General features: G+C 35.4%; 1 protein-coding gene across 2 annotated transcripts in view; it reads left to right on the forward strand.

The window, feature by feature from the left end:
- The window catches only part of MRPL13 (mitochondrial ribosomal protein L13), a 49,590-nt gene that overhangs the window by 10,435 nt on the left and 13,333 nt on the right, over positions 1-25,822 (forward strand). The window contains exons 3-7 of one of the 2 annotated variants that reach the window (XM_086695681.1): positions 4,682-4,775; positions 10,960-11,020; positions 18,008-18,094; positions 23,968-24,089; positions 24,635-25,119. In XM_086695681.1, the coding sequence (XP_086551807.1) occupies positions 4,682-4,775; positions 10,960-11,020; positions 18,008-18,094; positions 23,968-24,089; positions 24,635-24,689 (419 nt within the window). In that variant the 3' untranslated portion in view covers positions 24,690-25,119. Of the gene's footprint in view, positions 1-4,681; positions 4,776-10,959; positions 11,021-18,007; positions 18,095-23,967; positions 24,090-24,634; positions 25,120-25,822 lie in introns of those variants that run through there. The other variant, XM_025922817.2, reaches the window with a different exon arrangement.

Raw genomic sequence — 25,822 nt, forward strand, 5'->3', positions numbered from 1 at the left:
TCGTACAAAGCAGTGAAGGAGAGTTTTGCTTTAGATCATATCTTGAATACTTAACTCCTTTAAAAGTGAATACTTAGATATTATCAATAAATTTGAACAACATACCTTGTTCCTATCACAGTGTCTTTATACTCAGTAGATTTTGTGGTAACTGATGTGATCGTCTGTTATATTAGCTATGCACAAATTCAGGGATGCCGAAAAAAACACTGAAGAAGGCATTTGGACATTTATCTTTCAAGGTTGGAAACAAACAAAATGGCCAAAGCCAATTTTGTTATTTATCACTCAATTGAAATAGCTATTTTCAAACATTTCTCAAACCAAATCTTGTAAGGAGACCCAATATATAAAAGCAGTGCTGTGCTAGTTGAAGGAGGGAGAAGATGCTCGACCCTTTCCCCTTTGAGTCACCTTCTCAGAACCTGACATCTCTATCAAATACAGTTTTAAAATCAGTAAGCTACAGCAAAGAGCTTTTAAAGAGGGATTTGACACGTGGAGCGGATGAAAAGACAAGCTACAGACTGAAGGGAAATATTTGCAAACCATATAGTCAACAAGAAACAAACTAACACTTAATTAGAAAATGAGCAAAGTATCATGACCAGATGGTAAATAAATACATAAAATGATTCAGCATTATTAGCCATTAGGGAAAAACAGATTAAACCCACAGTGAGACATCACTGCGTATCTGTCAGAATAGCTAAAATAAAAAGTGGCAAATGCTGGTGATGATGCAAAGAAACTGGATTGCTCACACATTGTTTGTAGGAGTATAAAATGGTACAGCCAGTCTGGAAAAGAATATGGCAGTTTCTTATAAAACTAAACATGAGCTTGCCGTACAACAATTGCACTTTTGGACATTTCTCCCAGGGAAACTAAAACACAAAAACCTGTATCAATTAATAATACTTCCACTGCATTGCTCTTTATCCCCATATATTTATCAGCCTCTGACGTATTGTATGTTTACTTGTTTATTGTCTAGCTCATTGCACTAGAATGTAGGATTTATTATGACCAGGGATTTCAGTTGCATTCATTGCTCTATTCTCAGCATCAAGAACAGTACCTGACATGAGTAAGTAGTAAGTGGATTAATTTATTAATCAATGGAAAAGAACTACAAAGCAGATTTTGGAAGAGATTCCCACCAAACTTACCAGATATCTCCATCTGAATCCATCCCCCTATGGAATCTGAGCAGCTCAGACAGTTTTGATTGGTCCAATTTCTAAGAACTACGATCTAAGAGAGGAATTGAATGCGAACGGATATGATAGAACAAGCCCTATTTACATTAAAGTGAACACCAGGAATTTTTTTTTAACACTTATTGTGACTTGTAATTCCCATTATATAAGAGGTCTACATTAAGAGTCTTCATGGGGCGCCTGGGTGGCTCAGTCGGTTGAGCGTCCGACTTCAGCTCAGGTCACGATCTCACGGTCCGTGAGTTCGAGCCCCGCGTCAGGCTCTGGGCTGATGGCTCAGAGCCTGGAGCCTGCTTCCCATTCTGTGTCTCCCTCTCTCTCTGCCCCTCCCCCGTTCATGCTCTGTCTCTCTCTGTCTCAAAAATAAATAAATGTTAAAAAAAAAAAAAATTAAAAAAAATAAAAAAGAGTCTTCAGAAGGAAGCTTATAATTTAGGTGGAGAAAGTAAAATTGTACAAATGATAGGACAAGATAGAGTTAAATCGGTATCATAAGAGAAATTCAGGCATCCTTGTGGAATCAAGGGAAGTTGGGTTTGGTATTAGGAAAGGCTTTATGAAAGGACTGGTATTAATTTTGGAACCTGATATTTATGTGGAACTTAAATTTTATGGATAAAATTTAACAAGTGGAGATAAATCAGGAGAGTATTTCTACTGGAAGGAACAAAGGAAAGATCAGGGGATCCGTGTATACGATCTTCTGTATGTATGTGTGTGTGTTTTAAACAGAAATAATGGGATAATGCTTCAGAGAATAGCAAGTAGTATGGTTTGGGATGGGAAAGAACTGGTAAATAAGGCTAGAAAGTTTGAGCCTAAACTGTAGGTATCCTTGAATACCGTACCTGGGGAGTTGGTACGTGTTGAGGTACGAAGGTGACAAATAACTTTAACCTAGGGTTGGTATGTTAAAAAGAATTTCGGAGCTGTCCTCAGAACCTAGTAGAAAAGCGTGCATGATCAATTAGCAACTGATATTCCTGCCTCCAGAATGAATGTTATATCTCTTCCTCCCAGGGAATTTTGAGGAAAAAATATGAGTTCTGGTTTAGGGGAGAAAATGAGCCAAAACACTGAAGCTGTAGGACTGAGAAGCACCCCTGACAGTGTGACTCATCATTAGAACTTCAGTTCCCTGACATGACACTTTTTAGTTTCCACTTTGATTGAATTTATCTGAATTTATTTGGCACCTAATTTCATTCATTCATTCATTAATTCACTCATGCACACATGTGTGCACACACACACCAAATATTATAAAAAGGAGTCAAGTTACACATCTAAGGTGAGAGTTTTTACAAATACACTCACAACTCTTTTTTCTAAAAATTACTTATTACTTTAGTTTTTTTAATCTGAAAGAAATTAATTTCTCTTGGAATATCTCTTGATCAGGCAGTAGAGTTCTAATTTATATACATTTGCTGCATATTATAAAGCATAATTGTTTAATGAAACTTTACAATGAAATCTATTGTATGTAGAAATTGAGACAGAAATAATTGTACTATATTCAGGGTTTCAGCCTTTAACAATATTGGCTTTTGTTTTAATATGTAATGCAGTTAAAAAATATTTAATTCCTGGTTAGTTTGATTTAGAGTTAGAGAAGTCTTTCTAAGAATATATTCTAAGAATATATATTCTCCCTCAATAACTTATGCCAGAGGCATGTTATTGAGGGAGAATAATTTTTCCCAGATTAGATGTTCGTACCTTACAGATGATTTTCATCTGATCTGTGATACTCTTTTGAATGTCCTTTGAGAGATCCTTTTGATCTCTACAAAGACAGTAGGTTTGTTTGGAATAGCTCAAGATGCTTTTTGTTTGTTTGTTTGTTTTAAGTATTTAGAGAGAGATAGAGAGAGTTGGGGAGGGGCAGAGAGAGAGAGAGAGAGAAAATCCCCAAGCAGGCTCTTCACTATGAACCCGATATGGGGCTCGAACTCACAAAACATGAGATCATAACCTGAGCCAAAATCAAGGGACGTTTAACTGACTGAGCCACCTAGGTGCCCCGGTTTTTCCATATTTAAAGCTTAAATAACATTTAAAAAATAAATTCAGCTCTTGTGTAAAGCTAAGGATTCCATTTTTCCTCAGCCTAAGTGTCACAGAAAGAGCCTGAACCGGGAATTAAATAACATGGTGTGTGAGCTTTGGCAAATCACTTGATCTTAGCAGGCGTTAGTGTCTTCAACTGTAAAAGTCTGGTTGAAAACTAAGGTAACTTCAGCATTCTCTGAGATGACATAGATATCTTCTCACCGTCTTTATTTATTTTCCTGGTTCATTTGTCCAGTTGCCTTACTAGCCCATTGTGGGTTACTTTTAGGAACTTTGATCAATTTGCCAAATACAGTCAAACTGTCTTTTCAACCCACTGACAGCAAAGCTTCCCAGGTAAAGCTTTCCTTTACACTTCTCGATTCCCTTTCACTGTGATAAAAAAAAAAAAAAAAAAACCTACCTGCTTTTTTCTCTTTCTTTTACCCTCATTCCATGTAGACTATATACTTCTCTCTTAAAATGCTGTCATTGAAATTCAAAGCTCATTATCTTATAATGTAACTGTTAGTTTTCATATGCAGTATTTATTTATACTTATTTTTTCAGTGTTTTTAAATAAATTAAAATCTTTTTAAGTTTTCATATTAGTAGAATAGGCATTTAAAAAATGTTTTTGATTATTTGATTTTGTGATGTATCATGACTCATGGGAAAACTGCATGTTGACTTTTTAGGGTTTTTTTATTAATTTTATGGAAAATTAATCTAATACATATATTTTAATTTTCAGGTCATCTGCAATATCAAATATGCATGTTGTCATAGTTGAAAGTGGCAATTTAAATGTAGCTAGTTAAATGTGGTTGGAAAAAGCCTTGGGTTAGTAGTTAAGCATAAGATCATAATACTCTATTGTTCTCTGAATTTAAGGAGAAAAATCAATTGTGACATTTTACATTTGTTTTCAATTTGCCTATTGGTAAAACATACCTTTTTACATCTATATGCGTATTGTTTTCATTTTCTCTTCTATTTTTAAGGGGAAGTTTATATTAGACATTTAAAGGTATGTTAATATAAACATTTTAGCAAAGTGTAATTATTAACGGGAAAAGACCATAGGAATAACATTAGTTTGCCTTTAAAAGATGTGTTGTTGTTATTGGCATCTTTAATAATATCCTCTTTTATCTTCCAGTGTTGAGATTTTCCAAATGTCTGGCCAACTCTTTCACTCTTTCTATACTTAGATGTTATGTAAAAGAGGAACAGAATAGCAAAATCCTGTTCAAGGATTTTGGTGTTGCACTGTGACTTGCTTTATGTTTTTTAATGTGTTGTTTAGACTTTGAAAAGCTTTATAAATAACCAAGACCACTTTTTCTTAAAATCATGACTTTCATATAATATCTTTTCTTCTTTGTTCTTTTTAAATCTAGGTGACTGTGGGGATCATGTTGTCATAATGAACACAAGGCACATTGCATTTTCTGGAAATAAATGGGAACAAAAAGTGTACTCCTCACATACTGGGTAAGATAACGCCATTGTCCAACAGACATATGAAAAAATGCTCAACATATCTAACCATCAGGGAAGTGCAAATCAAAACCACAATGAGGTATCACCTTAACATCTGTCAGTGTGGCCGCTAAGACAGTAAATAATAAGTGTTGGTAAGAATGTGGAGAAAAACGAACCTTCATGTACTGTTGGCGGGAATGTAAATTGGTATGGCCACTGTGGAAAACAGTGTGGAGGTTCCTCAAAAAATTAAAAATAGAAATACCATATGATCCAGTAGTTCCACTACTAGGTTATTACCCAAAGAAAACAAAAATACTAATTTGTAAAGATACATATACCTCTATGTTTATTGCGGCATTATTTATAATAGCCAGGATAGAGAAGCAACCCACGTGTCCATTGATTCATGAATGGATAATGATGTACATGTGTGCATCTGCACTGGAATATTACTCAGCCATAAAAAGGATGCAGTCTGGCCATTTGCAACAACATGGATGGACCTAGAATATATAGCGCAAAGTGAAATGTGTCAGAGAAAGACAAATACCATATGCTTTCACTTATGTGTGGAATCTAAAAAAACAAATGAACGCACAAAAAAGCAGAATCAGACCTATAAATACAGAGAACAGATTGATGGTTGCCAAAGAGGGTAAGAGTGGAAGGGAGGGTGAAAGGGAGTGGGAGATACAGGCTTTCAGTTATGGAATGAATAAGTCACAGGGATAAAAGGTACAGCATAGGGACTATACTCACTGGTGTTACAATAGCCTTGTATGATGACAGAAGGTAGCTACACTTGTGGTGAGCATAGCATAATAGACAGTTGTTAAATCACTAAGTTGCACACCTAAAACTAATGTAACATCAAGTATCAACTACTCAAATAAAAAAAAAATGATACTGCCATTGTCAAAGAATATAGGCAGTTGAAATATATTACTTTAAAAATACTATTGGGGCGCCTGGTTGGCTCAGCCAGTTGAGCATCCAGCTTTGGCTCAGGTCATGATCTTGCACTTCGTGGGTTCGGGCGCCGCATCGGGCTCTGTGCTGACAGCTCGGAGCCTGGAGCCTGTTTCGGATTCTGTGTCTCCCTCTCTCTCTCTCTGCCCCTCCCTGGCTCTCACTGTCTCTCTCTCAAAAATAAATAAACATTAAAAAAAAAAAAAATACTATTGATCTTACTATGGGTACCTGGCTGGCTCAGTTGAAAGAGCTTGCAACTCTTGATCTTGGGGTTATAAGTTCAAGTTCCACAAAAAATATATTAAATAAGTAACCATCCTTTAAAAAAAAAAAAAAACAGAAAAGAATAATTGATCTTACTTAAAAGAAAAAGCTATTTTCAAAAATTGGCATTTAAGGAAATACTAATTTTGCACATGCTGCGTATATAATTTACTCAACCAAAAATAACCCACAGAACTACACCAAATACTAGTTATTATTAACAGTATTTGTTTTTTCTAGAAGCTTTTCACATAACCTCTCTGATCTAGATTATTCTCATTTTTAAACCAATCTTCTCATTTATTTCTGTTTCCTGTAATTCATGTCACTGTTGTTTCTTGAACTATCTTAAACTTCTGAAAATAGATGAGATGTTTAAGGAATGGTGAACAAAATCCCAAGTTTGGAAGATACCTAAAATCTCCACAACATACCTCTCAACGTCCAGGTCTCTCTGCCTGTGTTTGAATAATAGTGATCTCATGGCTTGTAAGGCAGCCCATTCATTCCATCTTTGAAATGGTTTAAATTTTAGAAAGATCTTTATGCTGTTGAATCATAATCTGTTTTTCTTTAGCTTTCATATTAGTCTTAGTTCTCCTCTTTGGACAGTGTAAAATAATCATATCTCTCCACATGACATCCTTCAGATCATTTTGAGATAGGAATCAATAAGAGCCCCTTGATTTGTCTTTTCCCTAAGCTAAACATCTGTAGTTACTTCAGAGTTCTTTATATGGTGTCCCTTTGACTATCCCCTTATATCTTGGTCACTCTCTAGTGTCTTTCTTAACTAAATACACTCAACTGGCTATGTTCTGATGGCTTCCTAGTATAATGGGAGTCGTCCATCTTTCAGTTATATAATCCTCTATTGGGTGGTACATGGAGTTCACTATCAGCCAAAACTCCCAAGTCTTTCTTAAACATGCTGCTGTTTAACCATGTTTTAACCCATGTTAACCCAACTACAATACCTTAAGTTAAATTTTACCTCCAGCCTTTTAAAATCTTCTGAGATCTTGGGGCGCCTGGGTGGCTCGGTCGGTTGAGCGTCCGACTTCGGCTCAGGTCACGATCTTACGGTCCGTGAGTTCGAGCCCCGCGTCAGGCTCTGGGCTGATGGCTCAGAGCCTGGAGCCTGTTTCCGATTCTGTGTCTCCCTCTCTCTCTTCCCCTCCCCCGTTCATGCTCTGTCTCTCTCTGTCTCAAAAATAAATAAACGTCAAAAAAAAATTTTTTTTTAAATCTTCTGAGATCTTGATTGCGTCATGTAATGTGTTAAGCCCTCTGCTTCAGGTCATATACAAATTTAATTAAATACCTCCTATACTGTCATGCAAGATACGGTTAGAAATGTTGAACTTTCATTCTTGATTAAAATTGTTTATTTCCAATTGCACCTTCATCTTAGACAAGCAGACTTTAATGTCTCCATCTGTTTCTTTTCATCTCTTGCCTAAGTGGGTCTTAGGCAATGCTAGGAATAACTTTTTTTTTTAAAGACTTTATTTTATTTATTTTTAATGTTTATTTTTGAGAGAGACAAAGAGAGCACGTACAAGCAGAGGAGGAGCAGAGAGAAAGGAAGACAGAGGATCCAAAGTGGGCTCTTTGCTGACAGCAGACAGTGGGACTTGAACTTGCAAACCATGAGATCCTGCCCTGAGTCAAAGTTGGACGCTTAACCAACTGAGCCACCCAAGTGACCCACTCAGAATAACTTTTTTGCTTCCATTAGCCAGACTTTGCCCATTCTCCTTAAACTTATTCATGAAATTGTTATTTAACATAACCAAAATAAATTCACATCCAGCTTCAGTAGTTTCTGCTATTAGGAAATCTGTACAGATAAACCAAATTCTATAAAATTTAGAGGTAACGGGGGAAGAAATATGAAAAGTCAGGGTAACATAATGCGATAAAAGCATAAAGGGGGAAGTATTGGCACAAAATGCTGTAATAATTACTGTAGCAGTAATATCTGTGGAAAATAATAGCACAGTTAATAGCGAACAGCTAGTATAACATGCCCTCTGCTGGTAGTGTCCCCTTCAGTAGAGCTGTCTTATCTAAGGTTGAAACTCTAAACTTGTACATTATCGGTACCCAATTACCACTACTGCTTCAGAATCCTTCATTTTAGCCAACATATTGCTATTTCTTGCCTTTCTGCCTTTGCGTGTGTTATTCTCCTTCACAGGAGTCTTTCTCAAGAACTCATATTTATCCATTAAAACCTGGCTCATTCAACCTCTTCTTGAATGCCTTCCCTATTGTCTCAACCCCGTATGGTAAATAACTGTTTTGTTTCTCAGTTTCTGTTGACTCTTCACTTACTTTGTTACTTCATTTCACTGGATGTACCACTTTTTTCATGCTCAGAACATTATTACATTATATATTCAAATTTTAACTTTCTAGTTATAAAAATTTTAATATATGATAATTTTAGGAAATGCAGAAAAGTTTAAATTTTTTTTTTTATAACGTTTATTCATTTTTGAGACAGAGAGAGACAGAACATGAACAGGGGAGGGTCAGAGAGAGAGACACAGAATCGAAACAGGCTCCAGGCTCCAAGCTGTCAGCACAGAGCCCGACGCGGGGCTCGAACTCACGGACTGTGAGATCGTGACCTGGCTGAAGTCGGACGCTTAACTGACTGAGCCACCCAGGCGCCCCAATGCAGAAAAGTTTAAAGAAGGAACTAAAAATCATTTTTCATCCTGTGGACTAAACATTTTAATACATATACAAGTTTACATCTTTTTTTCACTTTATATAAAATTATCAGAAAGCCTTTTTATAAATAGTTTGTCACTGTGTAGTAATACAGAATATGATTTGCATACATAATGTCCTTTTTTTTAATTAAAATTTTTAGTTTCATAAAGAGCTGAAAAACATCTTTATACATGAGGCTTTTTCAACATATAGGATAATTTAAAATAAAACTGGAAATGTAGTGAATTTCAAGATCAAAGGGATGATAATTGATCTTTTAATTATCAATTAAAGTGCATAAGAATGCCTGGTTTTATAAAACTGCTGCCACAGCACATCATTAATAATGATTTAATAATAAGATTGTGCTACTTTGATGGACATCTGATTGTTTACATTTGCATTATTATAAGGTATCAATGCTTTCCTTAGCATGTTCTCTGAACATTTTATCTATTAAGAATATTAATCCACTATTATATAGTTTACTTTTTACAAATTTTCTTTATGATGTCCTTTGTTGTATGGTTATTTAACTTTTATGTAATTAAATCTCTCTTTTCCTTTATAATTTGTTCTATGTTTTCTAGTCTCAGAAAATGTTTTCTTGTCCAAATATTTCATAAACATTCACTTCTCATTATTTTGGAGGTCAGGTGAGATATGTATGTGTGCACCCTGAACTTTGACATCTAACTGTTCAGTCATATAAATGTATTGGTAGGATTAGAAATACAGCTTACTGTTAGATGCCTCAGTAGAATTCACGTAGTCATTTTTTTGTGGATGGGATACTGTCATATTTGTCTACATATCCCCAGCACCCAGCACAGTAGGCACACAGTAAGTATTTACTGAATTAATTTGCATTGAAAAAAAATGATGAACATGTTAAACAAAGTTTCTTCTCTTCCATTTAGGCTATCCCACAGTGGAGGAAGAAGTGTAGTTACTCTGTCACCAGTAAAAATCAACTGAGTATTTATTACATTATTCAAATCATTCCTCTACTCAGAATTTTATGCCACCTTTCCAGATTCTTCAGAATAAAGTCCAAACTCATGAACTAAAATGTAAATGGTATTATACTTTAGAACTTGGCATCCCAATGTTAAAAACAGAAAGGTGATCTTTAGCGTAGAAGTTGTAAAGTACTTTTTTTCCACAGAGAGAAAGAATACAGGAATTGAAGTCTAGACAGGTATTTCTTTTTCTGAAACTGAAATCCCTTGAAACAAATGAAAGTATCACTTTGAATATTATCCGTCTTTCTCAGCAGACTTCTAAATCTGCTTTTTTAAATTTTATTCCTGAAATGTGGTTCTTTCAAATGTTTTTAAGTCTGATTGAAACTTATGAAAGGAATTACATTTAGGTAATCTTTAACTTCTTGCAGAGTCCACTGAGTTTATGTTTTCTTTTCCCCTTCCTCAAAAATCATTTAGGCTTTATCCATTCAACATAATGAAACCTTACATCTGTATCTTGTTTTTGTTTTAAATTTCTTAAGCACTTTCACAAACATTTTCTCATATGAGTAAACTCTTATATAAAGAAGTAAAGCAAGTTGCCTACTATTAAACTGGTAGCCACTGGCAAACCTAGATTCGAGACTGGGATCTGGGGCATCCAAGTTACTAAGCTGCCATCCATACTGTCCCAAATATTTACATGTATTTTAAATCTCCATTTATCTATTTTATGTATAAATTTGATATGAACACAGTATTGTATCACTTAGGACCAACATATAACTCTTGGTGGTCTTTTACCAACTATTAACAGGAAACAGGATCATTCCCTGTTTTGAGTATGAACTGGACTTAGACCCAAAGTGGCTACCCCTGTTTTCCCCAAACCCGACCCCTAGGTTATATAGACATTCTGATATGGCAGGGAATGTGAAGCATATTGGCTCACTGCTTTTCCTTTCTTAAATTCAAGCATGAACAACTACTTCAGAATGAATGAAAACAATAGTTATGCTAAGAATTTTCCAAGATGTGCAACTTTTATGAAATGAAGACAGTTGACCACTTAAAAAGAACAGTATTTCGAATAGCATAGGTTACTACTTAATTTTAAGACACTAATGAACATCATAGTTTCCAGAAACAAGAATAACTTTATAATAAAAATAGTTTTCATATTATAAAACCATATACATTTCAAGAAATAGTATATCATAGCCTACTCCCAGTTTTAATGTCTTTGCTTCTTTTAACAGCTATCCAGGTGGATTTAGACAAGTAACAGCTGCTCAACTTCACCAGAAGGATCCAGTAGCAGTAAGTTTATTGTATTTTTTATTTATTAATCATCTGTGGGAAGACTGGTTCAGGAACTGTTTTTCCAGTCTAGCTCCTCTTCTAATGTAGCTACCATTCAAGGCTATAAATTCTGCACTTTAACTGTATCACACAAGTTTTGATAAGCATTATTTCATTATCATTCAATTCTATATGTTTTCTAATTACTGTTTACTATGTTTTGCATTTAGCCAGTTTTGTTGCTTTTCTTTTTAATTACTTGATACTTGCGTGATTATCTAGAATATGTTTGCTGAAAATGTCTTGGAGAGAGAGATGTATATATCTATGTATGATTATACATCCATTATATCAAAAATACAAAGTACATTCCAATCAAAAAAAGTCTTACTGACCTTTTTTTTGTTTATTTGATTTATTGATTACCTGAAAGAGTTCTGTTACGAACTCAATTGTGGGTTTATTTTTCCCCTGTATTTCTGTCAGTTTTTGTTTTGTATGTTTTGAAGATTTAGTGTTAGATGAATTTAAGTTTGGAATTACATTCTTCCTAACAATTAATCATGGTACCAACAGCCATTTTTGTCTCTAATTATACTTTTTATCTCGAGGTCTTTTTGTTTTTTTAGTAAACTATATCAGCCTTCTTTTGATAGTGTTTGCCCAATAAATCATTCTACTTTAAATCTATTTATTTATTTGTTTATTTATTTATTTTATTTATTTACTTATTTATTTTTCTGTCACAGAGGTCATATTTATTGATCGTTAACATCCTAAGCATAGTACTATGCGCTTTATATGATTTTTTTAAACATAATTTATTGTCAAGTTAGCTAATATATAGTATATACAGTGGCTCTTGGCTTCGGGGGTAGATTCCTAAGCTTCCTATGCTTACATACAATACCCAGTACTCATCCCAACAAGTGCCCTCCTCAATACCCATCACACCTGTTTTCCCCTCCCACCCCACCCCCGCCACCATCAATCCTCAGTTTGTTCTTTGTATTTAGAGTCTCTTATGGTTTGCATCCCTCTCCGTTTGGAACTATTTTTTCCCCTTCCTTTCCCCCATGGTCTTCTGTTAAGTTTCTCAAGTTCCATATATGAGTGAAAACATATGATATCTTTCTCTGACTGACTTATTTCACTTAGCATAATACTCTCCACTTACATCCACATTGTTGCAAATGGCAAAATTTCATTCTCTCTCATTTCTTGCCAAGTAGTATTCCATTGTATGTATAAACCACAAAAATTTTCTAAGGACCTTGTTTGATCTGGAGGAAAGTAAAGATAATTGATTAATCTTACACTTCTAATAAACAAACTCAACCCGAAAGAAGGCAAGAAAGGAGATTTTATTTAATTTTTTCATCTCCTTCTTTCTTGCCTTCTCTTGGATTGAGTTTATTTATTAGAAGTCTAAGAGTAATCAGTCTTTACTTTCTTCCAGATCAAAACAAGGTCCTTAGACGATTTTTAACACCTACTGTCCCTCACACAGTCAACCATTTTTAAAACCCTTCCAATTCAACATTCTTGTTACTGTTTTATACAGTTAACTGATTTTTTATTATTTTCTTTGCTTACAAATCCTTTTCCCATAACAGTCTTCCTTTGGGATTAATTTCCTTCTTGAAATACTTCTTTTGACATTCCTATCATAACATTCTTTTAATAATAAGCTTTTTATTTTTGTCTGAAACTGTCTTTATTTTTGCTTTCTTCTTGAAAGATAGTTTTGCTTATTTAGTATGTGCAATTCTAGGATAACCATTTTTCTCTCTCACCTGTTTGAAGCTACTGTACAAGCAGATTTTAGCTTCTGTTATTGCTATTGATATGTTAGATGTCAGTTGAACTGTTTCTTTGTATGTATTCTGTCTCTTTTGCAGGGGTGGGGGGATCCTTCTGAGATCTTTCCTTTGATTTTAGTTTTCCTGTTTCTTTTCAAATCTTACTTATTTTGCTTAAGGACTGGCATCTTCAGTGCTGAAAATTTGTCAGCTCTTATGTGTTCTCTTATTCCCTTTATTCTCTATCTGTTCTTTCCCTTTGGAAATCTGATTACATTTGCAGTTGACTGTCTCATTGTACATGAATCATTAGCTCTCTTCCATATTTTACGTCTCCCTGTCTGACATTGTGCTGCATTGTCAATAATTTCTTTTTAATTTTTTTAACATTTATTTATTTTTTGAGAGAGCACAAGCAGGGGAGGGGCAGAGAGAGAGGCAGACACAGAATCCGAAGCAGCTCCAGGCTCTGAGCTGTCAGCACAGACCCTGATGCAAGGCTGTAACCCACAAACTGTGAGATCATGACCTGGGCCAAAGTCGGACACTTAACAGACTGAGCCACCTAGGCGCCCCTTGTCAATAATTTCTTAATGTTCTACTTTCTCTAATTATCTTTTTTACCTATATCTAATCCAATCAACCCTTTTATTGAGTTTCCTTTTTTTTTTTTAATGTTTATTTATTTTGAGAGAGGGAGAGAGCATGTGGGCAGGGGAGGGGCAGAGAGAGAGAGGGAGGGAGAGAATCCCAAGCAGGCTCCACACTGTCAATGCAGAGCTCAACGTGGGCGGGGCTCAATCCCACAAACCATGAGATCATGACTTGAGCCAAAATCAAGAGTTGGCTGTCTAACTGACTGAGCCACCCAACCACCCACCCCCTTTTAGTGAGTTTCTAATTTGAATTTTTTTTTTTCCCATGAAGTTTTACTACTTGTTTCTTTTTCAAGTTTGCTGCTCAGTTTTGACAGTCTTTCTGTTTCTTTGTCATACTTTGGTTCCTTATATTTTTTAAGCATTGTAAACCTAATTCTTAGTGTTTATATCTGATTCTAATATTTGTGTTCTTCGTGGCTTTGCAATGTATTGTTTCTGCTCAGGACACTTGATAAAGTCATGGACCTTGAAACTTCATCACTGAGAATTCTTTGAGACCTGTGTCTTCAAAGTGGATTTATTCACAAAAGATTGACTTAGCTTCTGGCAAGTGCATGAAGCTATACCAACCTAAGACCTGTTTAGGCTATACTCTAGACTTCTGGGTTTTGATCCCAAGGGTGAATTTTAGGCCTTGAAGCCTTGTGCAGTAAGGCTCATAGTTATCTGTTTCCTATCAGGAAAGATTTGAATTTTTTAATTTCTCCACTGTACACCCTGGATGTTGGCTTTCTGTTGAAAACCTAGGTTTATGAGGAAGTCTTTGATCCTACTTCCTGACCAAAAAGAGGTAGTCCTTTGAAACCCAAACCCTGCACTAAGCTGATGCCCTCTGGGCAAATGCCAGCCTCAGGACTCTTTTTTTTTTTTTTTTTTTTTTTGGTAGTACTTTGTCCTACTTCTGGCCTCCAGTTGTTTCCATGCTTTAGAAAAGATCTTTAAAAACATATTATTAACTTCATTAACATTTACTTATTATTTGAGTAATATACTAGGAGAAAGTTTTAACCTAAATATTACCTTTCAGTATTGCTAGAAGCGAAGTCTCCTGTTGCCATTTCACAATTTTATATTTCCTTCCTTTCCACTTCACAACCCAGTCTTTGAAATATACACATAAGATAGATAACATTTTCCTCATTAGGAACTATTTTAGCTTTTTACCTAAATACATTTATAAATGAACAAAGTGTGCCGTGAAGACATTCTTTTGTACTTCCCTATAATAGCGAATAAAAATAAATACGTATTGTTAGGATGCAACCATTTGTTTGGTGTAATACTGCCTACACTTTTCTTGGGGGTGAGGGAAAGGGGGACATTTTACTTCTTATCATTTACGCGTATTTTACAAAACTATGCTCAGAGATTCCTTAAGAAATATTTAATGTTCTATTTCAAGATGTGTTTTGGGGCTATTACAGATCAATAAAATATCCTATTTTGACTATATGGATTGTATATATGGTATTAAAAACTTGTAAGGGCTGCTGATAGTGTGTACTGTAGGTGCTACAATAAATTGTAGTTTTACTATTTAATAAATAATTTTAAAATTTAAGTTTCTTTGTTATTCTGGCATGCTCACTGTACACTAGGAGGCAGTAGAGTCCTACTTTTTTATAAGAATTTGGCATTTGATACCATTTGTAGAAACTGTTCCAACTTATGTTTTGTAAACAAATATTAGAATACATTACAAAATGTTTGATGAAGTCCTGGAAAATAGTTCAGAATTAAATCCATTTGAATTATTACCTCATTTAAATTATGTTAATTCTTTTTTTAAGTTATTAATTTTAACTTTGTGTTTTGAAAAGGAACAACTTGCTAAGGAAGAGGTCAGTTATTTTACTTCCAAATCAAATACTTAAGTGTCTGCCTGGAACAGTAGGTCTTCTGCCAGCAGACATAATTTGCTAATCAGTACTTGGTATATGGGCTTGTAAGAGAGTTTGTTTCATAATGCGTCCTTCTGATTATTAGTACAGCCCTGGAATATTATTTGTAAAATACATTAAATAGTACACTTAAATAGTTATTAGTAGGTTATTAAATATTTCAAAATATTGGGGCGCCTGGGTGGCTCAGTCTGTCGAGTGTCTGACTTCGGCTCAGGTCATGATCTCGTGGTTCATGAGTTCGAGCCCTGTGTTGGGCTCTGTGCTGACAGCTCAGGGCCTGGAGTCTGCTTCAGATTTTGTGTCCCCCTCTCTCTCTGCCCCATCCCTGCTTGTGCTCTGTCTCTATCTTTTAAAAATGAATAAACATTAAAAAAATTAAATATTTCAAAATATTATAATCATATATGTCATTAATTATAAACTCAAGTAAATATGTTGATTGAGCTTTTCCTTATCCCTACCATAGTTATAGTTGAAGAGTTTTTGTCCTTGTATTGTTTTCTAACATGGTTCCTTTCTTGTTTTTCCCCCCTCCTGTAGTTAGTAAAGTTATTTTGAGTGAAACAAATGGCATATGCCCTAGTTTACAGGTTGTATGTGGAAGGTCTTGAGTATTTATTAACCTCACTTTTACTCTGTCTTTCTCACTTTTTGAATTCCTTAGAACTTATACATAAGTCTGTACAGCTATAATTGATTGATTGATTGCATGCACGTGTTGTGTTATTATTTGGGGGAGTATATTGTTTGTATGTCTGTCTTTTTCTCTCCCCTGTCAGCTTATAACCTTTCTACACTTTGTGGCTGCCCCTAATTTGGGTGTTACGGTGCATTTTTTTAATAGGGAGAGTTTTTCAAAAACCAACTTGTTAGTTCAAGTGACTACAGTTAAATTTTGTTAAGAACATGAAACCTAAATGGCATGTAACCCTACCAAAAATGATAAAATTGCTGCTAGGATGATATTCAGAGGATATAATGGCTGGCTTGTCCAGATAAGGTGCTGCATAATGTTAATATTGTCAGTTTCTGTTTAAGACTTTTAAAAATTAAAAATCTTAGGGGCGCCCAGGTGGCTCAGTTGGTTAAGCATCTGACTTTGGCTCAGGTCGTGGTCTCACAGTTTATGAGTTCAAGCCCCACGTCGAGCTCTGTGCTGACAGTTCAGAGTCTGGAGCTGCTTTGGATTCTGTGTTTCCTCTTTCTCTGCCCCCTCCCCCCACCTCAAAAATAAATAAACATTAATTTTTTTTATTTAAAATTGTAAAGACTAATATCTAGATCAGTGCTAATAGAAATTTCTGTCATGATGAAAATGTTCTTCTGTCTGTACTGATAAATATGGTAACCACTAGGTGCATGTGGCAGTTGACCACTTGAAATGTGGCTTGTGTGACTGAGTAACTGAATTTTTTATTGCTTTTAATTTTAACAATGTAAGTCTCTATTAAAATCTCCAGAACATAGAGTATTAACAGCACTAAATTGGAAAATGTATTAAGAGATACCACTAGCTTTTGTATGTAGTTAGGTTTTGTGGTCTGATTTGATGAGAAAATCAAAGGAATAGGAAATCCTCTTATAGGACAACCCTGTTCTATCATGTCTAATTTAGCGAATTAGCTCTAATAAGTGTCAAATTACATCCTTGGAATATGAGCACAGATGGTAAAAATTGATGCAACCCTTCAGATGTCCCTATCAGCAGTTTTATGAGGACCTTGCAGTATATTTGTAGGTCCTATATACCAGCAGGCCCCCAGGAGGTTATGGAACACAGAATGACACTCTGTGGCCTTCTCTTGACAAAGCATACATCAAATCACATTCAGACCAACAATGAGGATAATCTTAAAAGGGGAAATGTAAATCATGGAAAGGTTAGTTTGCCATCTTGAAAATGGGTATGGTAGAGAGAAAGGATTTTTTGTCTTCTTGAGAAGTTACAGACAGAAACACATTATAGATGTGATTGCTTGTACCATGTTTCTATTCTGGAAGTAAGACTGCCTGGTTTGAATTCCAGCACTGCCACTTACTAGATATATGAAGTTGGGGGAGTTCTTTAACCTCACTAAATCTGTTTCCTCACCTGTGGAATGAGACTCAGCATCCTAAACAAGATAACATATAATGCAACTAACCACCATACACAGTAATTTTTCAGTGAATGATAACCTTACCATTGTTGTGGATCTGTGACTTAGAGTCAGTCTCATAACTGTAGGGTCAGGCTAACTTTACGAATTGGAAACTTCCTGATCACCTACCTGGAGAAAACAGGAGTAAGGCCTCCCTGGGTTCTGCTCAATTCAGTATGTAACAGATTATTTGAGTCATAGGTTTTTGTATAATCTTAGAGAAAGCTTGTACAAGCTTTCTTTCTTATTCTAGCTATAATTGGCACATAGGAGATTAAAAATAATCTCGTTTTGTGCTTTTCCTTTAAAATAAATTAAGTCAAATAAAGCCTAAAGAAAATATTAATGTACAAAATAATGATTCTTTTGCTGTTGCTGCCACATGTCTACTTAGGTCTCAATTCCTTTCATTTCACTTGAGTCTGAGCCCACTTGTTTTCATCACTATCTGAAAATGTCAGATTTTTCTTACTGAATCCTATATATGTCTGTTTTTCAGATTGTGAAACTAGCTATTTATGGCATGCTGCCAAAAAACCTTCACAGAAGAACTCTGATGCAGAGGTTGCATCTTTTCCCAGATGAGGTAAGTCAGTGGTTGTTAGTTATGATGCGTCAACAAGGAACCATGGCCAGAATACCTGTTAAATTGAGGGTACTCGTTGATTTCATCAGCTACAAAAAACGTGTGAATTTCATTTACATTTCAGGTGACTAGTAGCAAAATTTGCATGAATCGTGAACTAATAGCTTAGGTTTGGTTGCTAATTTATTTTCTTTGGTTTAATTTTAGAATACTTGTTCCTATTCAAAATGTATTCGGTTAAAAATGTACTTGAAAAAAAAACATTTTTATTTATCACTGTTAAACTATTTTAAGTACTTGAGCTTTTCTGTTCAGTATACTGTAATGAAACACTAGAAGTTCTATAATAAAATAGTTGAGTCCAAGCTCTGGAATCAGGTATCTGGATTAGAATTCATGATCACCATTTACTGATGCCATTATCTGTTTTCTCATCAGTATAATGGAAATAATGGTACCTACTTGCTAAGGTTGTGATAAGAGTTAAATGAGATAACATTTGTGGAATGCTTAGAACAGGGCCTGACACAGTAAGTGCTATTTGCTGTCATTACCATGGTTGTGATTGTTGTCCTTAGGGTTCCTACTAGAGGAATAATGTGGAAAAGAATTCCAGACTATCAAGTTATATCAGTGATTTAAATCACTGTGTGCTCTATTTACTTAGCTTAAGCAATGCATGAGTAAATTATTTGTGCTTTTATCAAAATGGTTAATGTATTACTTTTGCTTTGCATGAATGAGTAGAATTTTCCAGTATTCACTTTACCTCTGAAGTAACAAGTATGGGAGTAGTGTCATCATCTAAGGATAAATGACCTTCATGAAAGCACAGTTTTAAAACTCCTAGTTCTTTTTTTTAATTTATTTTTTTCTTATTTGAGAGAAAGAGCACATGCGAGCCAGGGAGAGGGGCAGAGAGGGAGGGGGGGGGGGAGAGAGAGAGAGAGAGAGAGAGAGAGAGAATGAGAATCTCAAGCACTCAAGCAGGTTCCACATTCTTCATGGAGCCTGACTGAGGACTCAATCCCATGACCCTGGGATCATGACCTGAGCTGAAATCAAGAGTCAGCTGCTAACTGACTGAGCCAACCAGTCCCCCCTAAAACTCCGATTTCTGATTGTACTCTCCCATTTTTTTAGAAACCATAATTTCTAAAAAAACAAAAAATGATAATGTAGATATAAAATCTTAGTTATTAGGCAGTCAAGTTTGAATGTGGATGTTTTAAGTATTCATGGTAGTTCAACTACAACAAATTACTTAAATAATTTCAGACTATAAAATTAATGAGTCCACTTCCCCCCCCAAAAAAATTGTCAAATATTCGGAAGCTTGCTACACAGTTTGTTGTCCAGGCCATAGGGAAGTAGGCACTCAGATTGCTAGGAGTACAAAATGGTGCAACCCATAAGGAATCAGAGAATTAGGTAACGTTACACAGAATACATACATAAGGAAAGTCAGGCTTAATCCAGCATTCTATTTTCTCTGAAGATACACAAAATTATTGTTTCACATTATTTATAATAGTACAATAATAGAAACTAGTATTTATTCAGAGGAAATTGGATAAACTATGTTATATCCATTCAGTCGGGTACTATGCAGTTATAAAAAAAGAACGCCAAATATTCTTATGATTTGATAACTAATGCTTTCTAGGATATATTGGTAAGTGAAAAAATATAGATAGCATACTACCTTTTGTCTGCATATACACATACATATGTTTACACACACATACATACTATAACTGCTGCTTACTATATAAAGAAACACAGGAAGAATAAATGAGAAAATAAAGATGGCTACTTACTGAAGCATGGGCACAAAAGGACAAAAGGAATAGGGAAGAGAATAAGGTTTTTGGAGTATGCCTTAAAGATTATTTATTTTTTTATTTTAACTTTGTTATCATGTTAAGATTTTATTCAAAAATAAAATGACAGCAGTAGTAGAAGTAAGCACAACTAGTGCCCAGATCTTGTTTTCTAAGTGCTATTTCTGATTAAAAAGAACCTGGTTCACCTTGGAGAAATGGTTGATTCTGGGTCTGGAGCAGAGAAAGACCAAAGTTATTATGGAGTACACACATGCACACGCAATTATTATTATCTTTATTGTTTATACTGGAAAAATAGTAAGTCACAGAAAGTAAGGCAGTGCTCAAAACGGATGGGGAAATATCAAGAGAACATAGGAGGCATTTTGAATTGGTGCCCACTGACCAAGTATGGGACTGTGTGATGTGAGCCTCAAAATGAATGGTTAAAATAATGGATTACGTTGAATAGAAAACAAAAATCTAGGGGCACATGGGTGGCTCAGTCGGTTGGGTGTCCGACTTCAGCTCGGGTCATGATCTCACGGTTCGTGGGTTTGAGCCCCACGTTGGGCTCTGTGCTGACAGCTCAGAGCCTGGAGCCTGCTTTGGATTCTGGGTCTCCCTCTCTCTCTGCACTTCCCCGTCTCATGCTCTACCTCTCTCTCCTTCAAAAATAAATAAGCATTAAAAAAAAAGAAAAAAGAAAGGAAACAAAAATCTATGAGCCCATGGTGATAGTCCAAAAATCATTTTTAATTGTTATAATTTCCCTTTTCCTTTCTGGAGAAGAAAAACCTTTTCTTTAGAGAAGAACGTCACCTAAAAAATGTAGAAATAATGCCGAATTAGAAAAGCTACCATTATCAGCATATTCTATAGTCACTGGGTAAAAGATTATTGTACAACAAGATATTCACACAATGTCAGAACATCAGGCCATAGAGTACTTACTGTTTGAAAGGAGAAAGATACTTTTTTATGTTAAAGATACCTGGTGGACACCAACCATAACCAAGAGATCAAACATTAACATTAACATGGAACAGACCAACATCATGTACTTCCTGCTTTGAATGAAGCACTGAAGACCCAACACAGACTATTTAGCGTTCTGCCAAAAATGTTTAACCTAAGTCTAATCATGAGGAAACAATCCTACAAATCCAAATAAAAGGACATTCTACAACATAATTGGCCTGAACTCTTCAAAAGTATTAATTTCATGAAAGAAAAAGCAGGGATAGTCTTTGTAATAAAAGAGACTAGGCTGAAGAATTTATTATGTGTGTTCAACAACATAGTGACAGCATAAATAACTAAGTGTAGCATGTGACCCTTGACTGGATTTTACTCTGAAAAAAAGATATATAAAACAATATTTGATCAGTTTGGGAGGTTTGGATACACACTTGTATTATCAGGTAGGAAATATTTCATCAATATTAATTTTCCTAAACATGAATTTGTAATGTGATATAGGAGACAATCCTTAAATTTAGGAAATAGACAATGAAATATTTAGGGGTGAAATATTTGCAGATTGCTCTCAAATGGTTCAGCCAAAAAGAAAAGTTGTGTATGTGTGTTTGTATATAGTGAAAAGGAGGAAAGCAAACATGTCCTATTTTGACAATTGGTGAATTTAGGTGAAGGTTAGAGAAGTGTTCACTGTATTCTCACAACTTTTCTATAGATGTGAAATTTCTTTAAAAACTGAAAAAAGTAATAAGGCAAATATTATCACCTTACCCCCTGTTTATTCCACTCATTCGTTTCCTTATTCCTCATTTAGGTTAATCTTTCAGTCTGTGTAGAGAACTCTTAAATCTTGAACACATCAGTCATCATGGCTGGGTTACCTTCTGTGTGTACGGATTAAAGGAGGGACTTTCCTCTCTTCCAGATTTCGTGTGTAATGCCTGATCAACAACTTTCACTCCTCGTTTTGCACTGTTTCAATGCATTCTTTCAGTAAACTGTTCAAATAATGGGGAAAGTGTGTAAGTTCGTTTTAGTCAAAATTCTCTTCAATTCAGCAAACATTTACTAACCCACTATGTTCCACACCCTCTGCTGTGTAAGCACTTGGCAACTTTTGAAATTGTCTTTGCAAATAATATAGGGATTTTTTTAATGGAGTGTGAAATACTCATAAATTTTTATAAATATCAAACTGGCAAGTAGACTTTTTCAGGAAGTGAAAAATTAGAGCAGTGTAATATGTCCAGGCATCCTTTGCTTACCAGTGCCATGTAATTAAACTTAGGGACTTGAATACACTGGGGAAGGGATGTTAAATATTTTTATAATGCTTCTCAATGAACAAACACATTGTCAGTAGTATTTGTTGTATTTTGTATACATTGATAGTGACTTACCCTATACAAACCATAACTTTAAAAAGCCAACTTAAGTTTTTTTTAATATTATAAAAATTATGCCATATTAGGTTTTAGAACAAGTTTATAATGCCATAGAGCTCTGTGATTCTTTGAAGCTGTTTCAAAATTGTATTTTGATTCTTAAGACATTGAATAGGAAACAGTAACTATTTTGATGCCATGTCCTTGCCCACATTTGATTCCCAATTATGATATGCTCTTTGCAGAGAATTATACTTTATAGTAATCTTTTTTTAAGAAATGTTTTCGGGGAGCCTGGGTGGCTCAGTCGGTTGAGCGTCCGACTTCGGCTCAGGTCATGATCTCGCGGTCTGTGAGTTCGAGCCCCGCATCAGGCTCTGTGCTGACAGCTCAGAGCCTGGAGCCTGTTTCAGATTCTGTGTCTCCCTCTCTCTGACCCTCCCCCGTTCATGCTCTGTCTCTCTCTGTCTCAAAAATAAATAAACGTTAAAAAAAAATTAAAAAGAAATGTTTAGGAACATGCTATTATGGAAAAAGGGAAATATATTTACTATCCCTGAAGAAATACTCATAGGACAATTTTCATATTGATATCCAACCATTATTTAAGTAGAGTCTCCAAAATTAACCTAGCCATCCACACTCACAAGACAATTCCCTTTCCCTATTTCTGTATCATGAGCACAATATAAATGTAAGTTCTTTTGGTTACTCATGCTCCTTATTTTATCATTTCCTTTATTTTGTTCAATTTCTGTTTTTCTTTCAAAATACAACTTCGAAGCCATGGATGGGTGTGTGTGAAGGGCTGAAGCATCAGAAGTGGCCTTGGAGTGAGGACATGGGTTTGAGGAATGACCTTTTGAAATTGTAAGCCTTTGGAGGCCATCATCTTTTTGTTTTCTCTTTAATTTTTTTTTTAATGTTTTACTTATTTTTGAGAGAAAGAGAGAGACAGAGTGTGAATGGGGGAGGGGCAGAGAGGGAAACACAGAATCCAAAGAGGGCTCCAGGCTCTGAGCTGTCAGCACAGAGCCCAACACAGGGCTCGAACTCACGAACCACAAGATCATGACCTGAGCTGAAAGTTGGGACACTTAACTGACTGAACCACCCAGGCGCCCATCTTTTTATTTTCTTTCATATTCTGAGCACCTAGCACAACTTCTGGTTCATAGAAGGAGTTCAGTAAGTGTTTTTTGGCTAAATGACTCAAAGATCCAGCAGACTTTCATTTTCCAAAGTTTTTTTCTGTCAACAACATGGAGTGTGAACTTGAAGGTTGTGGCACTGGAAGCCACAGACCCAGTGCATTCACTCATCAGGTGAAAAATCGTGAGAATCAGCCAAGGCAGTGCCTTTTTTCAGTTAAAAGGAGGGAAATAAATGAAATGGTTTAAAAGAAATAGATAGGACTTAGTGACTTGATAGTCCTTAAAACTGAAGATGTCTAATTTGTCATGAGAAATAGGTTTGTCAAGATTAAAATATAAGGTACATTATTATAATGAGATTACTTTTATCATTAATGTACTTCTCGGGGATTTTCATGGTGTTTTAAAGATGATACTGTTTTCTTCATTGTAAATATTTTTTGTTTTTTAATACTTCCTAAGTATTACTAATTTGTTAGTAAGGGATATATTTTAAGAAACGTAAACCTAAATTGTATTTAACCTAGGATATACCAGAAGATATTCGTGAGAATTTAGTCGAGGAGCTTCCTCAGCCACGGAAAGTGCCCCGACGCCTCGATGAGTACACAAAGGAAGAAATCGAGGCTTTCCCAAGAGTGTGGTCTCCGTAAGTCTTCTCTCTTTCCTGTCTTTGTTTCTGTTTCTCTATTTTTTTAAGCTGAGTTTAGTATCCCCTGTTTCCTTAACCAAATGACAAGATCCTTGAGGGTGGGAAGAGTAAACTTTTATTTTTTACTCCCTCGGATACTCTTTGCATCTTCTACAGCAAATAAACTCTACATGTAGATGTTAGAACCAAAAGTCTCGAAGTCTTTAAACCTTGCTCAGTACTTGCAGGGGTGTTCATAGGTGCCTATGATTGCTAGATACTTTGTTTGGGATGGCATTACTTGGATCGACTGTAGTCTCTTGGAATGATGAATGAATTGTCATTTCTTAAAACAAAGTGATTCTTCATTTTCCAGATTGCTTCACTAACCTGAGAATATCATCTGATGCAAAGTCGTTAATTCTGGATAATTAATAGCCTTGATCCAAATAGAAAAACAAAATAATAAAACACTTTTTGGTATCCTCTACACAATTTCCTCTCTCTATGGTCCGGAAAGCTGCTGAGTTTTGACATACTATTTCCCATCTGATTGTTTCCAGGTTTCCTTATCTGGCCTTCCAGGCTGTCCGTGACCTGGCTCCTCTCTGTCTCTGAAGCTTACGTTCTTCCCACTTCATTAGTCTAATAATAGCAGCTTGTTTAAGATTGTCACCTTTTTCATGCAATTTAATTCTTTCTTGCTTTTGTTCTATTACTTTGCCTGAAACAACATGCCCCTCGCCTCATCCTCTGCAATAACCCTAACTCATTCTTTCGACCTTAGTTCAAATATCACCACCAATAAGAAGTCTTGCCTAAACATCAAGACCAGACTATGTGCTCAGCCATCTTCTGCCATATTACCTGCTGTGTAACTCTGTCATTACCACACTTAGCTCTTCAAGAGCAAGGGCTGTGTCTTGTTCGTCATTGCCTCCCCAGTGCGTAGAATAGTACTTCATATAATGAAGTCTTGGGGACATTTACAGAATATATACAGTAGGTCTAAAAGAGAACCACACATCCTTATTGCTCGACCTACACAAGACAGCTCATCTTCCCTCTGTGCTCTGAAAATTCATATCCCTTTATTGGCTCTTTACTCAGATAGGTTTGTGAAATATAGGTGAAATCACATACTTGTGAAAATATAAGCCTTCCCAGGATTGTCAGTATGCACAGCAATCTAATCTTGGACTCTGTTGTTATTACATGTATATAATCTTCAGAGTCTTTCCACACAGAAGTCTTTAGGATATTCTGTTTGAATCTTTTTAACTTTACTGACTTGTATCAAGGTACTCCTTTACTAAATCTGCAGATAAACAAAATAATGTAATTATTAGTGACATTTATTATAGTAACTATTTATTGGACACTTTACCAATTGCCCAACACTGTGCTAGGTATTTTGCATGCATTGCATTTAATTCTCTCCACAGGCCTATAACATAGATATATTATTCCTATTTTTAAGTGTAAGGCAAGGGTCATCAGGTTTGTATATAGCCTGCATTTGAACCCAACTGTGTCTGATTGCAAAACCTATTTTCTTTCCATAGAAGCAAACTGCTTCATTAATTTAATTTCTCAACAAATAATATTTCAGCTACCTCTTCTGTATAAGATACCTTCATGGGCACTAAGACACATGGAGAAACAGCATTAAAACAATTATTTAATTCAGGTGCACAAACTTCTACCAAGTTTATGCTATGTGCCAGACCTTTTGATACATGTCTAGGTAT

The sequence above is a fragment of the Puma concolor genome, chromosome F2, assembly GCF_028749965.1.
Source record: "Puma concolor isolate L17-30 chromosome F2, mPumCon1.1.hap2, whole genome shotgun sequence".
In the NCBI taxonomy this organism is placed as follows: Eukaryota; Metazoa; Chordata; class Mammalia; order Carnivora; family Felidae; genus Puma; species Puma concolor.